Source organism: Lontra canadensis, unplaced genomic scaffold (genome assembly GCF_010015895.1).
Source record: "Lontra canadensis isolate GAN:19392208 unplaced genomic scaffold, GSC_riverotter_1.0 scaffold146, whole genome shotgun sequence".
In the NCBI taxonomy this organism is placed as follows: domain Eukaryota; kingdom Metazoa; phylum Chordata; class Mammalia; order Carnivora; family Mustelidae; genus Lontra; species Lontra canadensis.
In genome coordinates this window covers 715,756-740,359 of record NW_022631140.1, presented here as the reverse complement: position 1 = coordinate 740,359, position 24,604 = coordinate 715,756, and the positions used below count along the sequence as shown (strand labels likewise).

General features: G+C 40.1%; 2 protein-coding genes and 1 non-coding gene across 5 annotated transcripts in view; 1 reads left to right on the top strand and 2 right to left on the bottom strand.

Moving 5' to 3' along the window:
- Nucleotides 1–1,030: 1,030 nt before the first annotated feature.
- ACSM3 (acyl-CoA synthetase medium chain family member 3) overlaps nucleotides 1,031–24,604 on the top strand; it is a 27,856-nt gene continuing 4,282 nt past the window's right edge. Inside the window, exons 1-10 of one of the 3 annotated variants that reach the window (XM_032843967.1) lie at nucleotides 1,031–1,133; nucleotides 6,222–6,503; nucleotides 7,458–7,668; nucleotides 11,338–11,545; nucleotides 13,964–14,107; nucleotides 14,223–14,379; nucleotides 14,660–14,739; nucleotides 16,860–16,983; nucleotides 17,939–18,019; nucleotides 22,889–22,990. In XM_032843967.1, coding sequence (XP_032699858.1) covers nucleotides 6,285–6,503; nucleotides 7,458–7,668; nucleotides 11,338–11,545; nucleotides 13,964–14,107; nucleotides 14,223–14,379; nucleotides 14,660–14,739; nucleotides 16,860–16,983; nucleotides 17,939–18,019; nucleotides 22,889–22,990 — 1,326 coding nt within the window. In that variant the 5' untranslated portion in view covers nucleotides 1,031–1,133; nucleotides 6,222–6,284. Of the gene's footprint in view, nucleotides 1,134–6,195; nucleotides 6,504–7,457; nucleotides 7,669–11,337; nucleotides 11,546–13,963; nucleotides 14,108–14,222; nucleotides 14,380–14,659; nucleotides 14,740–16,859; nucleotides 16,984–17,938; nucleotides 18,020–22,888; nucleotides 22,991–24,604 lie in introns of all 3 variants that reach the window. The other 2 variants (XM_032843968.1, XM_032843966.1) reach the window with 2 other exon arrangements.
- On the bottom strand, nucleotides 9,638–9,826 carry LOC116859050. Its single transcript, XR_004381080.1, has one exon. It is a non-coding gene; the product is annotated as a U2 spliceosomal RNA (small nuclear RNA).
- ERI2 (ERI1 exoribonuclease family member 2) overlaps nucleotides 14,373–24,604 on the bottom strand; it is a 23,617-nt gene continuing 13,385 nt past the window's right edge. Inside the window, exon 9 of the mRNA XM_032843965.1 lies at nucleotides 14,373–14,518. Within this exon, the coding sequence (XP_032699856.1) occupies nucleotides 14,510–14,518 (9 nt within the window). The 3' untranslated portion in view covers nucleotides 14,373–14,509. The remainder of the gene's footprint in view (nucleotides 14,519–24,604) is intronic.

The window sequence follows — 24,604 nt, the reverse complement described above, 5'->3', positions numbered from 1 at the left end:
AATAAATTCCTCATTTTGCTTAAGTGAATCTAAATTGGGTTTCTGTCACATGTAACTGAAAAAATTATTTATTTATTCATTTACCCATCAATTACTTATTGAATGCCTAAAATTTGTCACTAAGTGTTCTAGACAACTGTTGTAACGCATCACAACAATGATGTATCAGCAAACAAAACAAATTTCTTACTCTTAAGGGTGGTGGTAAGAGATGTAAAAAGTTAAAACAGATTAAAGAGAAAAATTGAGGCGTGCTATTTTAGAAAATGTAGTAAGGGAAGACCTCTTTGATAGGATACCTCATAAAATGGGGATTTAGCCATGGGGTATCTAAGGGAAGAGTGTTCCAGGCAGTGCAAAAAATCCCAAGGCTGGAACATGCATGGTATGTTAAAAAAAAAAAAGCAAGAGTGCCAATGTGGCCCCAGCTGAGTAAGGGAAGGGGGAGCAGGTGATGGGTCAGAGAGAACCCTGTGCCAGATCACACAGTTCCTTGTAGTCAAGGTAAGGACTTGAGATTTTACCTGGAGTAAACTGGGAAGTACTGCAGGATATGAGCAAAGGAGCAACCTGAGAGCATTTATGTTTAGTCCTGACCAGTTAAACAGGTAAACACAGGAACTGGTTCTCTGAGGTGTAGAACAACTCAAATGCGCCACTTAACGTCTTTGTTTTCCATTTAAAAACTCTTCTATGTCCTCTTCCATACTTGGTTCTTTCTTCCTTCTGAGATAAAACTTGCTCTACCCCTTCACAAGTCCAAACCCTCCAGCAACTCCATGGGCACTTCCCTTCCTGTGAATAAATTACTTTCCCAATCCCCACCCCCCCACCAGCAAAAGCTTGCAGTGTATTTAAATCATTAACTATGAATTGGAGGGTGGCAGGAGATTGCATAAATTTTGAGCATAATCTTAGCCCAGCACTCTGGCTCCTCCCTCTGGAATGTCTCTACCAATCCAGGAAAGGCCGTCTGGGTATGTCTGGCGTCTTCCAGTTGTCAGACTACTACTTCTCCCTCTTCTTTTGGCTACTGCCAGAACTAACACAGAAGCGAGAGTTCAAGTTTCAGGACTGCTCTCCCAGGAAACTGGTCTGCCATCACCTCAGCTGTGTCGGAATCCGTCACTTTAGTGAGTACTACCCTATCTGTCTCCTATGTAAGGTTTGCTGGTCTGGCATGCACACTTTTGAGCCAAGATAACAAAAAAGCAACCAAAAGCAACAGACCAAAAATGTTCTCATGGAAGTCTTAGGCAGCCCAAGTGTTTCTATCAGAATTTCTCAGCTGCTGTGTAAGTCTATCTAAGAGTATGTGCACACAAAAAGCTGTAAACATAGGGGTGCCTGGGTGGCTCAGTGGGTTAAGCCTCTGCCTTCAGCTCAGGTCATGATCTCAGGGTCCTGGGATCGAGTCCTACATTGGGCTCTCTGCTTGGCAGGGAGCCTGCATCCTCCTTTCTCTGCCTGCCTCTCTGCCTACTTGTGATCTGTCTCTCTGTCAAATAAATAAATAAAATCTTAAAAAAAAAAAAAGAAATTATGGTACAGTTGTTCACTGGAATGCCATGCAGCTCTTTAAAAAAAAAACGAAAACAAAACAAAATGAGAAAGATCCTCATGTACTGACATGGATGGACCTTCAAGAATTTGTTATAAAAAAATTTTAAACTACAAGAACAGTGTAGTATTCTAGGCTACCTGTTGTGTCAAAGTGGTGAAGAAATAAGGATCTATAGTCATCTGCTGAAATACATGGAAAGAAATCCTAAAGAGATACATAGAACTAATCATAGTTCCTGGAGGGAGTGGGTTGGGATGAAACTGGGCAGCTGTGAGATGGGGGTGGGAAAGGGCATTTTTTTTTTTTTAGAGAGGGTGGAGGGCCAGATGGAGAGGGAGAGAGAGAATCTTAAGCAAGCTCAATGCCCAGTGTGGAGCCATACATGGGCTGAACCTCACAACCCTGAGATCATGACTTGAGCCAAAATGAAGAGGCAGGCACTTAACAGACTGAGCCACCCAGGTGGGTGGGCGGTGGTGGGGGGAAGGGCGCAATTTTTCACTGTAATTTTTAACATTTGAACATTTAACATTTGAACCATTTGAAGACCTTCTCTAAAAAATTGAAAATAAAGAGAAAAAGTCACAACACTAAAAACATAGTTTTAAGTACTACTTAACTTCTTCCTTCAGTTGAAGGAGCCCTGACACTAATTCTGTAATATGGCAGATAACTGCCAAATGTGTGGGCTATAACTTGCCAGCAAATAGCAGAGAAGGTTGGTTCCCTCTCTACTCAACCCTTACTGCCAAACAAGACAACAGTGGGAGGCAGTACTTTGCTAATCCTAACCCCTTGGAAACCCTTGGAAAAATCTTACCTGGGAAACCATTCACCTCAGTTTGCCTGTATTTTTTTTTTTAGATTTTGTTTATTTATTTGTTACAGGGAGAGATCACAAGTAGGCAGAGAGGCAGGCAGAGAGAGGAGGGGGAAGCAGGCTCCCTGCTGAGCAGAGAGCCTGATGCGGGGCTCGATCCCAGGACCCTGAGATCATGACCCTAGCAGAAGGCAGAGGCTTAACCCACTGAGCCACCCAGGCGCCCCAACTGCCTGTATTTTAATGTTTCATATCATCCATTTCTCAGCGATTGTCAATATAGGTCAGCACTGTCTACAAGAATGTTCTGCAATGATAGAAATGTTCTGTGTTTGCAGTTACCTATATGCAGTAGCTACTAGTCACATGTGGCTGTTAAGCATTTGAAATGCAGCCAGTGTTTTTAAATAGTATTAAATTTAAATTTAAATAGCCATATATGAACAGTACATGTAGTCATATAAATTTGGTTAAGCAATAGAGGTACTTTTCAGGTCTAATATAACCTTTAGCTATAGAAATAAACCATATACAAAGTTCTCCCTTCTGAAAACATCATTTATTCATTCAAAAAATAAGCACATACTGGGAGCCAAACACTATGTTATTTCCTAGGGATAGTACCATGAACATAACAGACAAAATGCCCACCCTCACAAAACCTATACTGTAGCACCAAAGATCAGTGAACTACAGCCCATGAGTTAAATCCAGCCTTCTGTCTGTTTTTATACAGGCTACAAACCAATAAATTTTTTTTTAAAGATTTTATTTATTTGACAGACAGAAAGCATAAGTTAGCAGAGAGGCAGGCAGAGAGAGAGGGAGAGAAGCAGGCTCCCCGCTGAGCACAGAGCCCGATGTGGGGCTTGATCCCAGGACCCTGGGATCATGATCTGAGCTGAAGGCAGAGGCTTTAAACCACTGAGCCACCCAGGCGCCCCACCAAGAATGGTTTTATATTATATTTTCAAATATTTCAAAAAAGTCAAAAGAGGAATACTAATTCATGACATATGAAAATTACATGAGGGGCACCTGGGTGGCAAAGTTGGTTGAGCGTCCAACTCTTGGTTTGGGCTCAGGTCATGATCTCAGGGTTATACGATCAAGCCCTGCATCAGGCTCCACCCTCCATAGGGAGTCTGCTTGGGAGTCTCTATCTCCTTCTCCTACTGGCCCTCCCCCTGCATGTGCTTTCTCTCTCTCTCAAATAAATAAATCTTAAAAAAAAAATTGCATGAAGTTCAAGTTTTAATATCCATAAATGGGTTTTGTTTGGAACACAGCCATGCCCATTTAGTCATGTATTGTCTGTCAGTGGCTGCTATCTTAACCAGAGTTGAGGTAAACTGTTGCCACAGAGACCATATGGTGCACAAAGCCATATTTACTATCTGGACTTTTACAGAAAAAGTTTGCTGACCCCTACTCCAGTGGGTGGGTAGCAATAGGCAAGACACCATGATAAGCATTTTGCATGCATTATCTCATTTAATCTTTGTGACAACTCTCTGATAGACGTTCCTGCTCTGATAGAGGTTCCCGGCTCAGTGGGAAGCCTGCTTCTCTCTCTCCCACTCCCTCCGCTTGTGTTCCCTCTCTCACTGTGTCTTTCTCTGTCAAATAAGTAAATATTTTAAAAGTTATTTATTTATTTATTTGGGAGAGAGGAAGAGAGAGTGTGTGCACAAGCTGGGGGAGGGGCAGAGGGAGAAGCAGCCTTCCCTCCGAGCAAGAGCCCGATGTGGGGCTCTATCTGGGACCCTGAGATCATGACCTGAGCCAAAGGCAGATGCTTAATGACTGAGCCATCCAGGTGCCCAAAAATGTACATTTCTCACCAGCTTCCAGGTGATGCTGATCTGCTGGCTCACAGATCACCTCTGGATGAGTGATTCTCAACCTTGATTGCACATTAGCATCCTCTGAGGAAATTTTTAAAAAATATGATGCCCTGGCCCCACCCCTAGAGATTTCGATTTAATTGGTCTAAGCCCCAGGCATTGGTATTTAAAAAAAAAAAAAAGAAGCTTTCCTGGTGATTCAAATACACATCAAGAGTTGAGAATCACTGCTCTACTGAATCCTATTGAACTATAGTAAAGAGAACACTGAAATGGGAATCCACAGACATGAGTTCTAGTTCTCACTCTGACATGACCTATTGAAGTGAGTTGCTTCCCCTCTCTGGGGTTCCATTTTCTTTCCAAAAAATGAGGAGATCAAACCAGATGAACTCAGAGGACTCAAGCTCAGTGACTTGTCAGGTTGTCACATAAAGATGTGGGAGGGTCAGAAGAAGTACCTAGATCTCCCAGTGCATTGGGTGCAGCAACATGATGCCTAAACACCAGGCCCATTTAGGATTAAACTTATGGATGATATCCATTATTTGGCAATGCATCAATACAGAAACTCTTCCACATAGCCACACTGCCTTACATACTGCACAGCTAGAGCTGCAGTTAAAAATGACTTAATGATAGGGTGCCTGGGTGGCTCAGTCGGTTAAGTGTCGGCTTAGGTCAGGATCTTAGGGTTGTGAGATCCAGTCCTGCATTAGGCTCCATGAGTGAGGCCTCCTTAAGATTCTCTCTCTCCCTTCCCTCTGCCCCTCCCTCTATAAAAAAATGATTTAATGATTGTGAGAGTAGTATTTCATTGTAGGAAATTTGGAAAATTACAGAAAGTATGAAGAAGAACCCTATCATCTCTAGAACCATGTTTTTAACAACCTTGTTTATGAGATCTCAGCCAGGTAAATGACATCATGATCAGATGAATTCCCACAGAAACAGGGAGGGCTAGGTGGCCTGGAGGGTCCTCCCCCACAAAAGTCCCAAAGGTTAAAGACCTGTGATGACATCTCTGGTAAACGCAGCTCCAAGTCTGGACTCGAAGGTTGTGTGGGCTCCTATTTGGGAGCATGGGAACTACAGCCTATAAACTAAACGATTTTTGACAGTTCTTTCATGCCTAATTGGTACTAGGTTACTCTATTTCTTCACTTATGGATTATCCACTGTGGAAATTTCTCCTTAACATGTCTCTATAACTTTTGAAATGCAGGTGAAATATATTAGATATCTTTGCTTTCACTGGGAGTAACTGGGTGACTCAGATCTTTACTTCTTTCGAAATGCATATGGGAGACAATAGCATGCAGTACATAGTCAGGAAAATGGGCTGGGACCAGACAGCTCTAGGTTCAAATCCAGCTAGTGCCTTTGTTGTGTACTGAATGTTTGTGCCTCTCTCCAAATTCATATGTTGAAACCTTAACCCCCAAAATGTGATGGTATTTGGAGGTGGGGTCATTGGGAGGTAATTAGGTTTAGATGAGGTCATAAGGGTGAGGCCCCAATGATGGGCTTAGTATCCTAATAGAAGAAGAAGAAAAACCAGAGCTCTCACTCTCTCTACCATGTGAGTACATAAAGAGAAAGTTGTCATCTGCAAAGTCAGGAACAGAGCCCATACGGGGGAACTGAATTGGCTAGCAGTTGATCTTGGACTTCCCAGCTTCCAGAACTGTGAGAAATAAATGTTGTTTTGACCAGCCTGTCTATAGTATTTTCTTATGGTGGCCAGAGTTCACTAAGACAGCCTCTTAGTAATTTTTTCTATCTGTAAACAGAGATGATAATATCCACTTCACAGAGTTACTCTGAAAATTTACTATAATTCATATGTAAGTAAAGCACTGAGTACGGTGTTCGAAACATATTGAGTGCTCAGAGAATGGCACTTGTATGATGATTATAAATAATAATAAAACTTAGCTACTTTGTGGTATGGCTACCTTTAGGACAGAGACAAATGCATGTTCATTAGCTTGTCTTTTAGATGAACCGGCTTCTGTGGAAATCCTGAGTGCTAACACTTCCAGCAAGACTGATGCTAGCTCTTGTCACCATGGAGACATTACTTCGTGCCAAGTGTTTTCAGCGCCTCGCAATCCCTGGTTCTGTGAGAGTACTACATAAAGATTACAGAACAGTTTCACCTCAGAATTTTTCCAATTATGAATCTATGAAACAGGAATTCAGACTGGAGATTCCAGAGTATTTCAACTTTGCTAAAGATGTCCTGGACGAATGGACCAATGTGGAAAAGGTAAGGAACAAGGGCCAGTCCAACTACAGTTTCTCAGATAGAAGTGATTTTGCCCCCAGGGCGAATGTCTGGAAACAATTTTGGCCAGGGATGCTGCTATGTATCCTCTAATACAAGGACAGTCCCCCATAGCAAAAAATTATGTGGCTCAACATGTTAATAGTTTCATAGTTGAGAAAGCCTGGTTTATAAAAAGGTATGATTATAGGTTAACTTCTTTTTTTTAAGATTTTATTTATTTATTTGACAGACAGAGATCACAAGTAGGCAGAGAGGCAGGCAGAGAGAGAGGAAGAAGCAGGCTCCCTGCTGAGCAGAGAGCCCGATGCGGGGCTCAATCCCAGGAACCTGAGATCATGACCTGAACCGAAGGCAGAGGCTTTAATCCACTGAGCCACCCAGGCACCCCATAGGTTAACTTCTTAAAAATACCAAAAAGTAGTAGTATGAAAGTCAGAAATGGTCAGAAATGGTAGGGAATGAGGTATAGATATAGCAATGAGAGAACATAAAAGGATGCAAGAATTCTAACTTTTTGGAAAGAAAAACAATCAGGCTAAATGAAAAATAACATGGTTCCTGACAGGGGTGCCTATGTGGCTCAGTGGGCTAAACCTCTGCCTTCAGCTCAGGTCATGGCCTCAGGGTCCTGGGATCAAGCCCTGCATCAGGCTATCCACTCAGTGGGGAGCCTGCTTCCCCCCCACCCCTCCTTTGCCTACTTGTGATCTCTCTCTCTGTCAAATAAATCAATAAAATCTTTAAAAAACAAAACAAAACAAAACGGGGCTCCTGACAGCTAGAAATGAAGACCCCAGAGTTATTTCCAAATTTCCCCATGTGACCTAATTAAAGACCTATGAATTTTCTTCTGAGAAAATATTCCACTGAGTCAGTTAAAATAGAATTAAGCTGCATCAGGAGCTTTAAATCATCTGGTGTGCCTTTCCTCAGGCTGGAAAGAGACCTTCCAATCCAGCCTTCTGGTGGATAAATGGAAATGGAGAAGAAGTGAGATGGAGTTTTGAGGAACTGGGATCTTTGTCTAGGAAATTTGCCAATATACTTACAGAAGCCTGTTCCCTGCAAAGAGGAGATAGAGTAATTGTGATTCTTCCCAAGATCCCAGAATGGTGGCTTGCAAATGTAGCCTGTCTGCGAACAGGTTAGTAGTGTTTGAAATCTGATTACATTTAAAGTAGACTGGATGGGAGATCTACCAAAACTGTAAGTAATCATGAGACAGTTATTTGGGTAAATTATTTGAGGAACTGTATACAATATAGTATTCTTCTCAGGAACCTTAGAAATGTGTTGGAAACACACCATATCTTTTGACCTAAACTATGAGTTAGGTTTTTCATAATGAAATAGGTTTATTAACCAATTGCCAATCAACAATGGAATACCCTCATACCTACCACTGTTTTCCTTCTATAGACCCACTGTCATCTGAAACTCAATGCAGCCACAAACTCAAAGTTCTCATTTCATGCCTTTATTTCTCTCATGGTTAATTGCCATTTATCTGGTGCCCAAAGCAAGCAGCTGCTACTCCTCCTTCCAAATCAGTTCCTACATCTTGTAACTCTGACTTCTTACATGTCCCCAGAGTTGTCCTCCTCCTCCAATCCCATCGCCATTGCTTTAGTTCACACGTTTGGCATCTCTTGAATGGATTTGCCCAAAAGTCTCCCTATTTCTGATCTTGTGTGTGCCCACACCTTACTCCAATCCAATTCATCCTCCATAGCTAGCGTTCTTTCTAGAATGCATATTTCATCCTGTCAATATGCTGCTTGATGTTATTTAATAATTCTCCATTGCCTACTATGTAAAATCAGAACTTCTTTAGGCGTGTCACGGAAGGTTTGATCTCCTCCCGTCATTGTTTTCATACTCTCTGCTCCAGCCATATCAAATGGTTTCCTATAAGGTTCATGATCTTTCTCTTTTCCTGGATTTTGTGCATACTATTTCCTGTACTTGGAAAGCCTTTCCTTCACACCTAACCACTTGGACAACTTCTATTAGATTTTCAGGTCTCAACTCTAATATCACTTCTCAGGCAACCCTACCCTGATGTCCCAATTCAGGTGCTTTCTTTTTTGACATCCCCTAGAAAACATGTATATGTTTCTATTTTAACCTGTACTGTAGTGTCTGAGTGTCTATTTGGAATAAATTTGTCATTCCCCTAGGACTATGTATGTTCCTAAAAGCCAATGACTAAGATAGACATGTCTGTACCTTCAATTACCAGCATATAGTAAATGCTCGGTAAAATATTTGTTGAATTAATTAATATCCCTACTGTTTTAATAAATAATTATATTGAGTAAACATTCTTAATTCATCATAATTACCTGCATTTGAGTTACATGTTCTCATATCATATGTACCGATGAATTGTACACTAGAGTAGCAGAGCCCACTTTTAACAGTGTTTTTTTTTTTTTTCTGGAAACAAAGTGATAGCTTTCATGAATGCTGCTTAAGCTCACTGTCTTAGTAAAGGGGCAACACGTTGGACTGCCAGGACCAGAAATCCATTTAATATATATTAGTTCAGTAAGGAAGGAAAATTATTGAACATCTATGGAAGGATCTACAGGGGACAAAAAATACAGACAGAGCAACTGGCTTCTTTCTCCATTTCTTTTGCTTTAAAGCCATAGGGCCTCCTGTCTCTGTATCCCTTAAGCATATGTTCCTTTGACTTCTTTCTACTAACACATGATTTCTTTGCTCCCCTTCATTTTCCCTGACATGTGGCTTGGTTTGCTACACAGATGCCTTAGCCCCTAACTCTGTATGTCTCCTACTCAGTCTCTTAAATCAAATACTTGAGGCAGAATCTGACTGGCATGGCTTGGGTTGGGCCAGTCAGATGTGGTCAGAGGCAGGTGCATCGGATACAAACATAGTTATTGGGGCTGCAGAAAGGAAGGCAGATTCTCCTGGAAGGGAGAATGAAAGGGAGACAGTAAATGGTAAATCTAATATACTAACAATGCTGAAAATAAGCATTATCTACCATCTAGATGGATGGGTGGATAGGCTAGGCTTTCAAATCCTGTTGCCAAATTGAATCACAAAAGTTACTTTTTTCATCCACCAAACAAACTTCTGGAAAAACTTTGTCTTTTCATGTAGATCTGTTAACAGGCAGAGAAGGGACTACTAGTACCAGAGTCTTTTGACCCTTCATGCAAATGTACATATTGGTAATATCATTTTGTACACCCTATATCATCAACACGGTAATAAGAGGCCTTCCCCAAGATTTACACTTGATCTTAGCCAAAAGGCCAAGAAGCGATGTCCCCCCACTAAGATTTAAAGTAACATTTTGTTCCCTGGCAAGAGACTATGTAATGTTTCCCTAAATGACTAATTTGGACAGGAAGTAGTTTTAATAGGTAAGACTGATCACTATTCATAGGTTCTTTACAGATAGAATATGAATAATGTATTAGCAGGAATTAATTATCTAAGGGTGATGTGTTTAAATAAAGCGCTTCAGCTAGGCATGAAATGCTGGCAGTGGGCTTGTTCTTACAGAGTGCTTTTAAATTATAGAAAACTGTTAGGCCATGGTAGGTTAATTAATTATCCCCAGATGGATCATCTCTAAGGAATGACCTTGGATTTAAAGACTCATAAACAATGCTGCATTACCTGATTAGAAAAGAAAGATATTCTGAAGAACTTTGGGTTTTGGTCCTGGTTGTCTGTTTCCTGAATATCTCCACTGGAGGGGACTGTCCTTCCCCAAAGGGAAAGACAAGCCAGTGTCGAGAGTCCAGGAATGAGCAGGTACATGTTCTTCAATCTTCCATTCCTGCTGTGACGCTGGGAAGAGTAGACACCACTGCTCAGTGCATAACTTCCACCCCTCTCTCTAGGGTCTGGACTTGAGAGTGGTAGAGCCCGAGATATAGATATGGATACATATAACTATAGATACAGATCCAGATACATTCTTGAAATTCCAATAATCCTTTGAGAAAATAATAGCTAAAATTTATTCAGCACTCTTTACACATTTTAACTCATTTACTCCTCATTAATCTTAAAGAATCCCCATTATACAGATGTAGAACCTGAGACTCATGGAGATGAAGTGGCTTTTCCAAGGCCAACTGATAAGACTGTTTGGCTGCAGGACAGACTCTTAACAATTATACTACACTTACAGTGTAATTTACAGCAGGGAGAAGTAGAAGCACTGAAAAGATGAATGCCTCAATCCCTCCCTTTGGAAAGAAATCATAAAACATTTATGTACGTTTTAAAAGGTGCTGGACTGAAGTAGTTACAAGTACAGCTATGGGGTCAGGCTACAGAGTTCAATCCCTGCACTGCTACTTTCTACTCCAGTGATCTTTGGCAAATTATTCATAGATTTTATGGGGTTTTTTTGTAGGGATTAAATAAGTTAAAACGTGCAAAGCACTTATACTAGCATCTGGCACTTAGCCTATAAATATTGGATAATATAACTCTTCAGTCAAAACTGTCTTCAAAAAAATGAAAAAAAAAAAACAAACCTGTCTTCAAGCTGAATGTTATGAATTGTCTTCAGATAGAAGAAAATTAGCCAGCTTTTAACATGCTTTCATGTTCGGTCAAAAGGGACATAGATATTGAGATGCTTTGAAAGGCAAAAGCAGAATAATGAAAGGAAGGCAAATAGACTACCTAGACTGGTAAACTGAATGGCAAACTCATTCTGAGACACAGAGAGGACACAGGAGCAATCTATAGTACAGTAACTAACACGATAAAGAAAATCCTTCCTTCTATATGTTGTTTTCTTCTGCTCCTTCAGGGACAGTTTTAATTCCAGGAACCACTCAGCTGACCCAGAAAGACATTCTCTACAGACTGCAGTCTTCGAAAGCCAAGTGCATTATTACCAACGAAGTTTTAGCCCCAGCAGTAGATGCTGTTGCATCTAAATGTGAAAATCTGCACTCCAAGCTAATTGTGTCTCAGAAACCCAAAGACGGTTGGGGGAACCTCAAGGAGATGATGAAGTGAGTAGCCATAACTGTTAAAGAACAGCTTCCCCAGAAAGAAAGGCAATAATTGAAAAGATATTCAACCCACAAGTGATCAGAAAAATGAAAATTAAAACGAGGCAAAGGGAAAAACTGGTGATTACTCCTGCACTAATAATCTGCAAAGCTCTGAGGCAGGCAGGAGCTTGGAGTGGTTTTTGTATGTTAGGATCTTGAAGGAAGCAGGCCCTGAGATAGAGATCGGTTGTGTAAGAAGTTTATTAAGGATTTGTCTTGGGGTCAACATCTATGAAAGAAGGGCAAGGAGGGGGACTGAGCAAAAGAAGAAATTTATCTGCCATGCACTCCCAGAAAAACCTTCAGCTAATCCACTGGTACTCTGGGGCTTGGATAGTCCTTCAAAGCTGTTCCAAGATAAAGCAAAAGGTCCTGGCCTTTATATACCATTACTGATCAGTAACTGAGCGTGTGCTTTCCCTAGAAGGAAGGGATGACCTTGAGCGAGGCAGCTCTCTTCAGCCAAAGCTATCTCTGAATAGGGCTCCGAGCAGCTGTGGGGAGTAAGTCCTTCGTTCCTGCAGCCCAATCTAGGAGGTGCATTCATAGCACCAACACAGAGCTGTTATCGTCACCCAGAGAAACTGATCATCAGTTCTTACGCGTAGGCTATATCATTTCCTTGCAGATGCCAACACTTCGGGTTATAAACAAAAACACTTAATGTTAATGGATGCTATTATAAAACTAAGTTACACTGATGTTCAGTCCCTTCTGTAGAATGCTTCCAGGGGTCATTTAGCACTCTCGCCCAGTATTGGTTCTATCTTAGTTTTCAGTTGGCAGCCAGTTCCCTCTCTAGAATGAGCTTCCCACCTTTACCCAAGGAATTGGGAGTATGTTTGCAACTACATACTTATTCCTACCTCCTCTAAAATAGCTAACATTTACTGAGATTTTACCAAAAGCCAAGTACTGTGCTAATTAAAAATGTTATACTTGCAACTTGGGTAATATTTATATGGCTTTGTTTATGTGCCAAAAACTGTCCCAAGCATTTCACATATATTAACTCATTTACATGTCACAATAACTTAAGAATGTGTACTACAGTAATACACGTGAATAAGGCCAAAAGCTAGGATTTGGCAGAGCTGGGTTTCAAACCCAGGGAGTCTGGCACCTGAGGCCACACTCCTGCTACGTTTACAGCCTCTAGTGGTGAAATTGGTATGATAACCCCACCTTAGGTTTCTATAGAAATGAAACGTACATAGCTATAGGTACTATTTTTAAGGAAGAAATTATGGAATCATAGACTAAACACTTAGTCTAGCTTCATTAGGCTTTTAAAACAACTTTTCTATAATTCTTGTAGCCTGGATGTTTCTTCCTTTTTTTTTTTTTAAGATATTTTATTTATTTATTTGACAGAAACACAGCGAGAGAAGGAACACAAGCAGGGGGAGTGGGAGAAGGAGAAGCAGGTTTCCTGCTAAGCAGGGAGCCCAATGCGGGGCTCAATCCCAGGACCCTGGGATCATGACCCAAGCTGAGGGCAGACACCCAACAACTGAGCCACCCAAGCACCCCTGGATGTTTCTAATTCTTTTTTTTAATTAAGATTTTATTTATTTATTTGACAGACAGAGATCACAAGTAGGCAGAGAGGCAGGCAGAGAGAGAGGGGGAAGCAGATTTCACACTGAGCAGAGAGCCCAGTGCAGGGCTTGATTCCAGGACCCTGAGATCATGACCTGAACCAAAGGCAGAGGCTTTAACCCACTGAGCCTCCAGGTGCCCCTGGATGTTTCTAATTCTAATGTTTCATTCTCAGCCCAACACTCCCAGATAAAATCTCTATGCTTTTTAGGCACTGTATGTACAGAGCTTACCTCTTCTCAGGTGCTCTAATGTATGACCTATTAGCAGCCCAGTTATCCATTGGATCTACATCCGATTCTTGAACAATGTGGGAATTACCATCTTGCCTTATACCATCACCCATGACTTCTAATCACATACTCACTTCCTTAAAAAAAAAAAAATCACTTGAAAACATCCACAGTGAAGGGGAAGGGGCCATTCTCACGTAGTCTTGATTATAAGATCAAAGATTCCTCATTCTGCTGACGGTATGATAAAACACTTGAGTTTTTTAAAATGCTTCAGCTCTTTTTTATCACATAGTAAAAAGCTATGAAACCAATTATAAGCCTATTATAAATGGGCTTTGATGACAAAATTTAGTTTAATTCCAGAAAGCACCTATGAAGATAAAGAGATGACTTTTACCTCGGAATTCAACCTAAGTCACCGGGCCCTGATCCATGAGGTGAAGAGGTCCATGTAGATGGTTTCTTGAATTCTTTTCTGTGGTAACAGTTCATGATGCCACGTGCAATGTGCAGAATCAATGTAGTTCTTCCTTTGCAGACATGCCAGTGACAGCCACACCTGTGTGAAGACAAAACACGATGAGATGATGTCCATTTACTTTACCAGTGGAACAAGCGGATCCCCTAAAATGACTGGACACACTCATAGCAGTTTTGGTTTAGGATTATCTGTAAATGGAAGGTACCTTCACAGAACTCCAGCTTGACGTGTCAAAACTACAAAGGTGATAATTCATTTGTTGATCTTTTCAATTTGTTTTCCTTATATATATCAGGACTATTCTTTGTTTTCCCAGGTTCTGGCTGGATTTGACTCCTTCAGATGTGATATGGAATACCTCAGACACAGGCTGGGCAAAGTCGGCATGGAGTAGTGTCTTTTCTCCATGGATCCAGGGAGCATGTGTATTTGCACATTATTTGCCACGTTTCGAGCCAACTTCCATCTTGCAAGTAAGGCCCAGGGCGCAAGAGGTCACTATTCAGGAATGCTTTAGCAGTGTCCCTGACAGGACTGATAAATAAAGCAACTTGCAGAAATCAGAGTAGACAACATGATTTAAGATATTTCATACCTGGAAAGTCAATTATCCTGAAAAGATATACAAAGGAAAGGTGTGAATACATTTATGTTGGAATAAACAACGTTTAAGTTGTGCTGTGCCTACCATAAACATTTAGGGACTTATTTTTAAAGTTGTAGTAAGACTAAGAGTTTACTTCTAAATTGCAGACACTTTCCAAGTTTCCCATCACAGTCTTCTGTTCAGCACCAACTGCATACCGAATGCTTATACAGAATGATATGACCAGGTAAGCAGGTTGGTAAATAGGCACTTAGTGGGGTTAGGGGAGAAGAAAAGGAAGCCATAAAATAAAGGCTATTTCTGTTAAAAACATAGAACTATTAAAAACATAGTTCCACATTGGTAGGTATGGAGTTTAACAATCTCTTGTCCCCCTTTTCCTTCTTGCTCTCATTCTTTAAGTCGTAATTATTAGGTCCAGGGCAGGCTCCCCCAAACAAGAAGAGGAGAGGGAGGGTTCAGCCGTGGGTGTACCCCTTTGGAGCCCAGTGGTTATGGATAAAAGGTGTTTAATCTTTTATTTTTTTTAATTTTTTTTAAAGATTTTACTTATTTATTTGATAGACAGAGATTACAAGTAGTCAGAGAGGCAGGCAGAGAGAGAGGAGGAAGCAGGCTCCCCGCTGAGCAGAGAGCCCGATGCAGGGCTCGATCCCAGGACCCTGGGATCATGACCTGAGCTGAAGGCAGAGGCTTTAAACCCACTGAGCCACCCAGGTGCCCCAGTGCTTAATCTTTTAGATGATGAATGTTGCCTGAGCTGAGAAACCAGAAAAATAACCCCTATTTAGAACTCTAGTCCAGCAAATAGAAGAAAGGATAGATATCTTTTGCTCTATTACTGATTCCATTTGAAAGTGTGCATTGGTAAATATTTTTGAATTGTTAAAATTTTTAAAAACTTTTTGAATAGGGAGTATTTCATACAACATAAAATTCAATAGGTGTGTAAAAATACAGAGTGAAAGTTCTTTTTCTAAGCCTTGTCCTCCATCTCAGTTCTCCTCCGTGAAATCTGTGCAAACACAAGCCAATATGCCAGTATTCTCACCCTTTTATAAACATAAATGGAGGGGTGCCTGGGTGGCTCAGTGAGTTAAAGCCTCTGCCTTCAGCTCTGGTCATGGTCCCAGGGTCCTGGGATCAAGACCCGCAGGGAGTCTGCTTTCCTTCCTCTCTCTCTGCCTGCCTCTCTGCCTACTTGTGATCTCTGTCAAATAAAAATAAATAAATATATAAACAAAACAAACACACAAAAAACATAAATGGAAACATAATATGTTCACGGTTCTGTACCTTCCCTTTTTTGCCTAAAAATATATACTGGAACTGTGTGCTATCCAGTTCTATCCAATATGGTAAATATTGCTCCATGTAATTACTTAAATATAATTTTTAAAAAATTTTTTAAAGATTTTATTTATTTATTTGACAGACAGAGATCACAAGTAGGCAGAGAGGAAGGCAGAGAGAGGGGGGGAAAGCAGGATCCCCACTGAGCAGAGAGCCCGATGCGGGACTCGATCCCAGGACCCTGAGATCATGACCTGAGCCGAAGGCAGAGGCTTTAACCCACTAAGCCACCCAGATGCCCCTTACATTTAATTTTAATTAACTAAAAATTCAGTTCCAAAGTTGCACTAGCTATGTTTCAAGCGCTCAATAGCCACATAGGGCTAGATGATACTGCAGTGGATAGTGCAGATAATAGAACACTTTGATTGTGGCAAAAATTTCTGTTGGACAGCACTGTCTAGGAGTTTTCCTTATTCTTTTTTTTTTTTTACCGCTCTATAGTATTCCATTGCATAATATTCCAGTCAATTTAACCACACAACTGGTAAATTGTTTTTTTTAAGATTTTATTTATTTATTTGACAGAGATCACAAGTAGGTAGAGGGGCAGGCAGAGAGAGAGGGGGAGGCAGGCTCCCTGCTGAGCAGAGAGTCTGATGTGGGACTCGATGCAGGGCTCGATCCCAAGACCCTGGGATCATGTCCTGAGCCGAAGGCAGAGGCTTTAACCTACTGAACCAACCAGGTGCCCCAATTGGTAAATTTTTAATCACTGACTTAAAATGTTATCATGTAGCACCTTCCCTGAGGTGACATGGCTTTTTTTTTTTTTTTTGGCAACAAATCATACACTCCCAAAAAATAAAAGTAGGGAAAAAAAAAGGATGTTTTAGGAGTCACCTTACAATGTTAGAATGGTTTATTTTGTATTGGCGAGGGGAGGAAGGAGGGAACTAAAACACACTTTACATTGAATTTCTTAGAAATAACTTTAATTTTCATTTCTCTCCATTTTTTCTCCTAAATTTAACTTACCTGTTTTCTGAGAAGCTATAAATTTAAAAGCTTAAAGCACTGTGTGAGTGCTGGTGAACCAATCAATCCTGAAGTGACTGAACAATGGAGAAAAAGGACAGGTCTGGATATCTATGAAGGATACGGACAGACTGAAACGGTATAGGACCTCATTGAAAAGACAAGGCTGGACTCGACTTAGCTGGATAAATAAAAACTGATACATAAATATAAATAACTGATAAATAAATTTTAAAATACGTGTTTATTATATCCTTATGATTGAGAGATAGGGAGGAAGGTGAGTGGTTAGAAGAATAGTTTAAAAAAAAAAGTTGTAAGGGAAGCTAGTTGCATAAAAGCCCTGTAACAGATACAGTTGTTTAGCCATTTACTGAGAAAAGCCACAATAGAGACGATCAGAGTGAAGGCATTACAATATATTTTAAGTGAAAGAATACTAGATCTACAGAAAGATTTCCCCTTATGTAAGAGGGAACTCTCTTAGAGTTGCCTCAAACATGTAAAATGCTGAGCTCCTTGTTACTTGAAATATTAAGAGTTCACTACATAACTCCTGAGCAAGTATATTTCTACAAAGAGTTATTTAAAGAGCTTGTAGAAATAAGAATAAGAAAGAATTCTAGAGGAAATGAATAAGCTACTAACAAGACTGATTATTATGTAAGGAAAAGGAGGCATACAATGGAGCAGATAAGGGAAAGGTTGAAAAATTTTTCATAGAGTGTCTTTTTATAATGCTTCTATTTATAAACCATGAGACTATAGTGCCTGCTCAAAAATTAAAATACCTAAAATTGACAGATGTATGAAATAGAAGCAGCATAATAAGTATCATGCTAATATGGGTACAAATGTTTTGATTAATGTGGATATTTTAGTAATTATCAATTTACTAAGTGTTGTAACTTTATGTATTTGTTTAGTGTCTATCTCTACACTCCACGAGAGCAGAAATTTGTTTTATTTTGAGACTTGCTCATCATAATAATGATGATCATCAAGAAATGTTTGTTTAATGAATGCATGGTAGATGAATGAATGAATTTTAAGTTACTTATAATGTTACTTGATTCTTTTTCCTTCTGAACTAGGTGCTAATCTGCGGAAATTTTAAGGGAATGAAAATTAAGCCTGGCTCAATGGGAAAGCCGTCTCCTGCTTTTGATGTTAAGGTTTGTATATCCCCTTCCAGGAGAATATTTAACAACCCAATCTGTTTACCACTTACCCCACTCTACCCTCTGCTACGCTCCTAGTTTTGGCGATGATTTCATGCTGCTTCTATGATATCTTAATTTCCATGTAATGGAAATGGATTAGAGACATTAATTTAATGGTCTCCACTTTTTTTTTTTTGCAAAAAAGTTTCTTGTGCCAAGCAGTTCTAGGCATTTTATAAATATTAATCTATTTGATTCCCAGAAAGAACTTATGAGAGACATTACCAATATAAGAACCATCTTAAAATGGCTGAAGGGAAGTAGGAGATACAGGCTTCCAATTATAGAATAAGTAAGTTACAAAGATAAAAGATCAGCATAGGGAATATACTCAACGGTATTGTGTAGTATTGTATGGTGACACAGGGTGACTACACTTGTGGTGAGCATAGCATAATATATAAACTTGTTGAATCACTATGTTGTACACCTAAAACTAATATAACACTGTATATCAACTGCATGTCAATAAAAAATAAAAAAGAACCATTTTATAGATGAGGCACAGAGAGGGAAGGAATTCACCAGAGGTCACATAGCTAGGAGCTACTAGTGCTGGGATTCAATCCCAAGCAATCTGGTTCCGATATCTGTACTTTTAACCACAACCATCACATTGCCCTTTCTAACAAGAGAGGTTAAGACCTTCTAAGGGGTTCAAGTAGGCCGAAGAAAGCTACAGTTTATAGTAGCTGAAGTATTTTTCTCCTTACCCAGCCCTGCCTGGCCATTTCCTGGCTCTCTGTAACCGTGGCTGTTATTACCACCTGATCCCTAAGGAGCATCCTATTATCCCATCTGCACAATTTGGACAGGGTTAGAATTGTTCTCAGATCAGCAGACCCAAAGCTAGGCATAGCCAAAGGAACTTGCACTAATACATAAGAGAAAACCATGGCATAGCAATGAAAACACAAAATAGATGAATTTACAGAACACACAAAACCAAACCTAAATGAGGGGTAATTATAGATAAAATCAATCTTCCCAGGCTTTTCTGATCATAAGGATTACACAGATACTTGTTAAAAAATACTAATTTTCAGGCCCCTTCTAGGTGGGACCCTGAAATCTGTGTTTTAAACAAGCATCCCAATTCTTACGATCGGGTAAGTTTGAGAAAGTTGGAGTAAGTTTGAAATGGATTGCTGATGTCAACTTATAGAATAAGCCAGATCTGGGTTCTCGCCCTTGCTTTAACTTTGATGAGAACCTCGTCTAAAAGTAGGTTTGCCTGGTGGTTCAGGTCTGGCTCTGAGCTTCATGAGCTGAGTGTCTTTGGCTGAGTGTCTGTGGGGAAGTTACTAAAGTCTCAGTTTCCTGATTTGTAAAATAGGGAGTAGGGTGACCAACTTGCCTCATTTGCCTGGTACTTACTTGGTTTTAGCATGGAAAGACATACATCCCAGAGACACTCTCCTGCCTCAGTCCCAGGCAAACTGGTGGTTGGTTGACCTAATAATAACAGAACTGATATCATAGGCTTCTTGTGAGGATTAAATGAGATAACATCTCTAAAGAACTAAGTGTTCGGCACATAATATAGACCTAAAAGATAGGTGCCATTATTATCATTCATCTTTCCCTTGCATTTCCTTCCTTTGAAAAGCTTTTCTAAGAAGAGATGGTAGAGGAGTCCTGGTTACATTCTGTAAACAGGCTTAACAATGGTTCATTGGTTTATAGGCTGCCTTAGGTTAGAGAAAGAGAAATTGGTAATTAAGCATTATTATGCATTGTAAGTAATCAAGCTAGCATTTCACAAAGCTGTGCTCCTTTCTTCCCTCTTAATAACAATTCCCAATATGCATTGCTGTGAAGGTCCCACAGGTGCAGCTGTACTCACAGTGATCCAAAAGCAGTGAATCACCACCACCCCACTAATTTGAGCCCAGTGGTTTTCTGGAGCAAATACATTTTTTTTAAAAGATTTTATTTATTTATTTGAGAGAGAGAGAGACAGTGAGAGAGAGCATGAGCGAGGAGAAGGTCAGAGAGAGAAGCAGACTCCGCATGGAGCTGGGAGCCCGATGTGGGACTCGATCCCGGGAATCCAGGATCATGACCTGAGCCGAAGGCAGTCGTCCAACCAACTGAGCCACCCAGGCGTCCCTGGAGCAACAACATTTGAATGCAGAAAGGGTGTGGCCAAGAGGAGAATTGCTCTGTCATGCATTCCCAGTCAGCATTACTAGCTAATTTTCCCCCCAATTTTAAATTATAATAAATACACATAAAACATACCATCTTGACCATTTTTTTTAAAGATTTTATTTATTTATTTGATAGAGAGATCACAAGCAGGCAGAGAGAGAGGAGGAAGCAGGCTCCCTGCTGAGCAGAGAGCCCGATGCGGGGCTCAATCCCAGGACTCCGAGATCATGACCTGAGCCGAAGGCAGCGGCTTAACCCACTGAGCCACCCAGGCGCCCCTACCATCTTGGCCATTTTTAAGTGCATAGCTCAGTGGTATTAAATACATTCATAATATTGTGCAATTATTAACAAGATCTAGCTCCATAACTCTTTTCATCTTGTAAAATTGAGACTATATCTATTAAAATAACTTCCCATTCCACAATGTCCCCAGCCCCGGCAACCACCATTCTACTTTCTATTTCTGTAACTACTATTTATAAGTACCTCGTATTAAGTGGAACCAGTATTTATCTTTTTGTAACTGGCTAATTACAACTTAGCATAATGCCCTCGAGTTTTATCCATGTAGCAAGGGTCAGAATTTCCTTCCTTTTTTAAGGCTGGATAATATCCCATTGTATGGATATAACACATTTTGCATTTCTGTTCATTTGTCAATGGGTGGGTTTTTTCCACATTTTAGCTATTGTGAATAGTGCTGTGATCAACATGGGTATATAAATATCTCTTCAAGGCCATGCTTTTAATTCTTTTGGGTATATACACAGAAGCAGAAATGCTGGATCATATGGTAATTCTATTTTTAACTTTTTGAGGAATTGCCATACTGTTTTCTACAGTGGTTATACCATTTTACATTCCCAAAACAGTGCACAAGAGTTCCGATTTTTCCACATCTTCACCAACACTTTCTGTGTTTTTGATAGCAGCTAAACTAATGGGTGTGAAGTAATATCTCTTTGTAGTTTTGATGTGCATATTTCCCTAAGGCAACTACCTCCATTTTCAACTTTTTCCCAAGGGCTCCTATTACTTCTCTTGTTACCTAGCTAAGAGCATCTGCAATGACAGTGTGGCATCTGGGGATGTGCTCCCACCAGCTGGGTATCAGATTCTTGCAACTTCAAAGCCCAAAGCCCGTAATTTTCATGTCTAAAGATTTTTAAGGCCACTTGCATAATCCGGAGATTCTCACCAGAAATAGAACATTTGCCTCTTCCTATCCATTAAAGAGTAGTCTATTTTAAGTATCTGGAACTCTTTTTTTTTTTTTTAAGATTTTATTTATTTATTTGACAGAGATCACAAGTAGGCAGAGAGGCAGGAGGGGGGCGGGGGGAAGCAGACTCCTTGCTGAGCAGAGAGCCCAATACCAGTTCGATTCCAGGACCCTGAGATCATGACCTGAACTGAAGGCAGAGGCTTAACCCACTGAGTCACCCAGGCACCCCAGTATCTGGAACTCTTAAAATATCTCCTTTCCATCAGTAATTCCTTGATACTGGAGCCAAATGTTCTTTAGATGACTGGGTGGGAATTTATATATTTTTTATTTATAAGAATGTAAAAGTAAGATTTTACATTTAGAATTCTTCTGCCTTTCAAGTTTCTTTTGGGGACACAGCCCATTTCCATCTGGAAAATGCCAAATAAGTATTATACCCCTATTTTCCACACAAGCCACATCTCAGATTTGAAGGCTCTTGGTGGATGTACGTAAAAGAAAGTAGAGGGTTTCATATTTAAAGATAGCTAAAAGTTATTTAAGGCAAAATGTGGTACATGAGTTAAGTGACCAGCCTGAAAAACGTTAATCTGGGTTTTTAAAAATTGGATTGAACTCACTGGAGAGACTGCAGAGAAGTGTTGTGATGAAGAGGGCAAGATCTGGAGTGTGATTGCTGAGATTTAATTCCATCTCAGTCATACACTGTGTTGCTTAAACTCTGCACCTTGGTTTCCTCATTTGAGCATGGTAATAGTGCTAACCAGATAGGACTGTTGTTAATGACTAAAGAAAACAATATATGTGAAGTACTTAGAGCTGTAGCATTTATTAGTTGGAATCCAGTCAGGGCCTAAGTAATGCTAGCTACTGTCAGTTTTTCACTGTTAGGTACGTCAGGGAACTAGGACGACTCGGGAAAAGGTAAGAAAACAAGGCTTCTGGCATACTCAGCAGTGTTTCAACCAGAGAACATTCCCCTTTCTCTGCTTACTTATATTGGGCTCCTGAAGTAAGGTTTTATTTGTTCCATAGTTAAACAACGTTTGTAAACCAGTAATGAAATATTTACTTGAGAATAAGACAACCAAGACATACTGCATGATAAAAGAAGGTTGTAAAACAGTGTATTTATAAAGTGATCCTATTTTTTTCCTATCTCTATATTGTCTCAAAAGATATGACCAAAAATTAGATTATTGTTAGATAGAATTAAAGATGATTTTTATTCTTTATATTTTGCTAACTTGCATTTTATCATGTATTTTGCACTAAGAATTTAAATAAACACATTTCTCTTGAGAATTTAAAGTATACTTAAAATTTTTTTGGAAGTCTGCATTCTTAAATGGCAAAATACAAAACATGCAAAGTAAAATTTTAACATGCACCTTACATAAACATTTCCTTAAATCAATTGTTCTATTTTATCCTAGATTTTAGATGTAAATGGCAATGTTCTACCTCCTGGACAAGAAGGAGATATTGGCATTCAAGTTCTACCTAACCGACCATTTGGCCTTTTTGCTCATTATATAGTAAGAGACTTATTAAATAACCTCTTATTTCCTACTTATTTCTCAAAAGTGCTTGGTAATGATCCCTATTTGCCATAAAACACAGCCAGGATACGTACTTAGACATATCTTGAGAGATTCATTGTCCTGAATATTAATTCCTCAGACAGGAAATCAAAGAAACATCCAAATGCTTGTTCTCCCAAGGCTAGATCACTGCTCCAGGCTCATGAAGGTAAGAGAAGGGAGCCCTAGAAAGACAGCCTTTTTGTATATACTCATCCTCTACACAGTAAAACAGCACCTAATCATTTTCCTGAAATCTGCTTAGTCTCCCTTCTTGAGTGAGAGGGATAGAAAATGGGGCAGTGAGATTAAGAAATGTCTTTCACTAGGGACGCCTGGGTGGCTCAGTTGGTTAAGCGGCTGCCTTCGGCTCAGGTCATGATCCCGGCGTCCTGGGATCGAGTCCCACATCGGGCTCCTTGCTCCGCGGGGAGCCTGCTTCTCCCTCTGCCTCTGCCTGCTCACTCTCTCTCCCTCTGTCTCTGACAAATAAATAAATAAAATCTTTAAAAAAAAAAAAAAATTGTTTAAAAGAAATGTCTTTCACTAGAGGCCTTCCAAGTTCCCTACTGTTTGCAAACCTATTTTCATCTATGATGGAATTATACATATTATAGTGAAGTTTACATTGATATAATCAAAGGTCCGGGTTCTACTTATCAGTGAATTTTAAAATGTTTTAAAAGATTTTATTTATTTGACAGAGATAAAAAGAGCACAAGCAGGGGGAGCGGTAGGCAGAGGAGAGGGAGAAACAGGGACAGAACCCAGAACCCTAGGATCATGACCTGAGCCGAAGGCAGATGCTTAACTGACTGAGCCACCCAGGCATCCCTACTTGTCCATGAATTTTACATAATATAACAATACTTCCTTTTTTCCTCCTACCAAAGTTACAGAACCAGTTCTGTTTTTGTGTAAAACAAAACAAAATGTAAAAACAAAGTTTATTCTTTATTAGGTGCTGGTGCTTTCTTTTAACTCTGAGTATTCACCTCTCTCTTTTCCTCCCAGTGTTAGGTATTAACCACCCAAAAGACTTAATTACCCCACACCTTGGATCCTCAACTCCTGCAGTGTTTAGTGATCGATCAATGAAAATTCTCAGGGGGGCACGTGGTGGCTCAGTTGGTTAAGCAACCAACTCTTGGTTTCCCCTGAAGTTGTGATCCCAGGGTCATGGGAATGAACCCTGCATCGGGCTCTGCATTCAACATGGGATCTGCTTAGGATTCTTTCCCTCTCCCTGTGGCCCTCCCGCCACTCTCTCTCTCAAATTTTAATCTTTAAAAAAGAAAAGAAGGGGCACCTGGGTGGCTCAGTCAATTAAGCATCTGCCTTCGGCCCACGTCATGATCCCAGGGTCCTGGAATCAAGCCCCCGTGTCTCAGGATCTTTGCTCAGCGGGGAGTCTCCTTCTCCCTCTGTGTCTGCCCTTCCCAACCCCATTCATGCTCCCCCCTTGCTATCTCCCTCTCTCTCTCTAAATAAATAAATAATATCTTTATTTTTTTTTTAAGATTTTATTTGACAGACAGAGATCACAAGTAGGCAGAGAGGCAGGCAGAG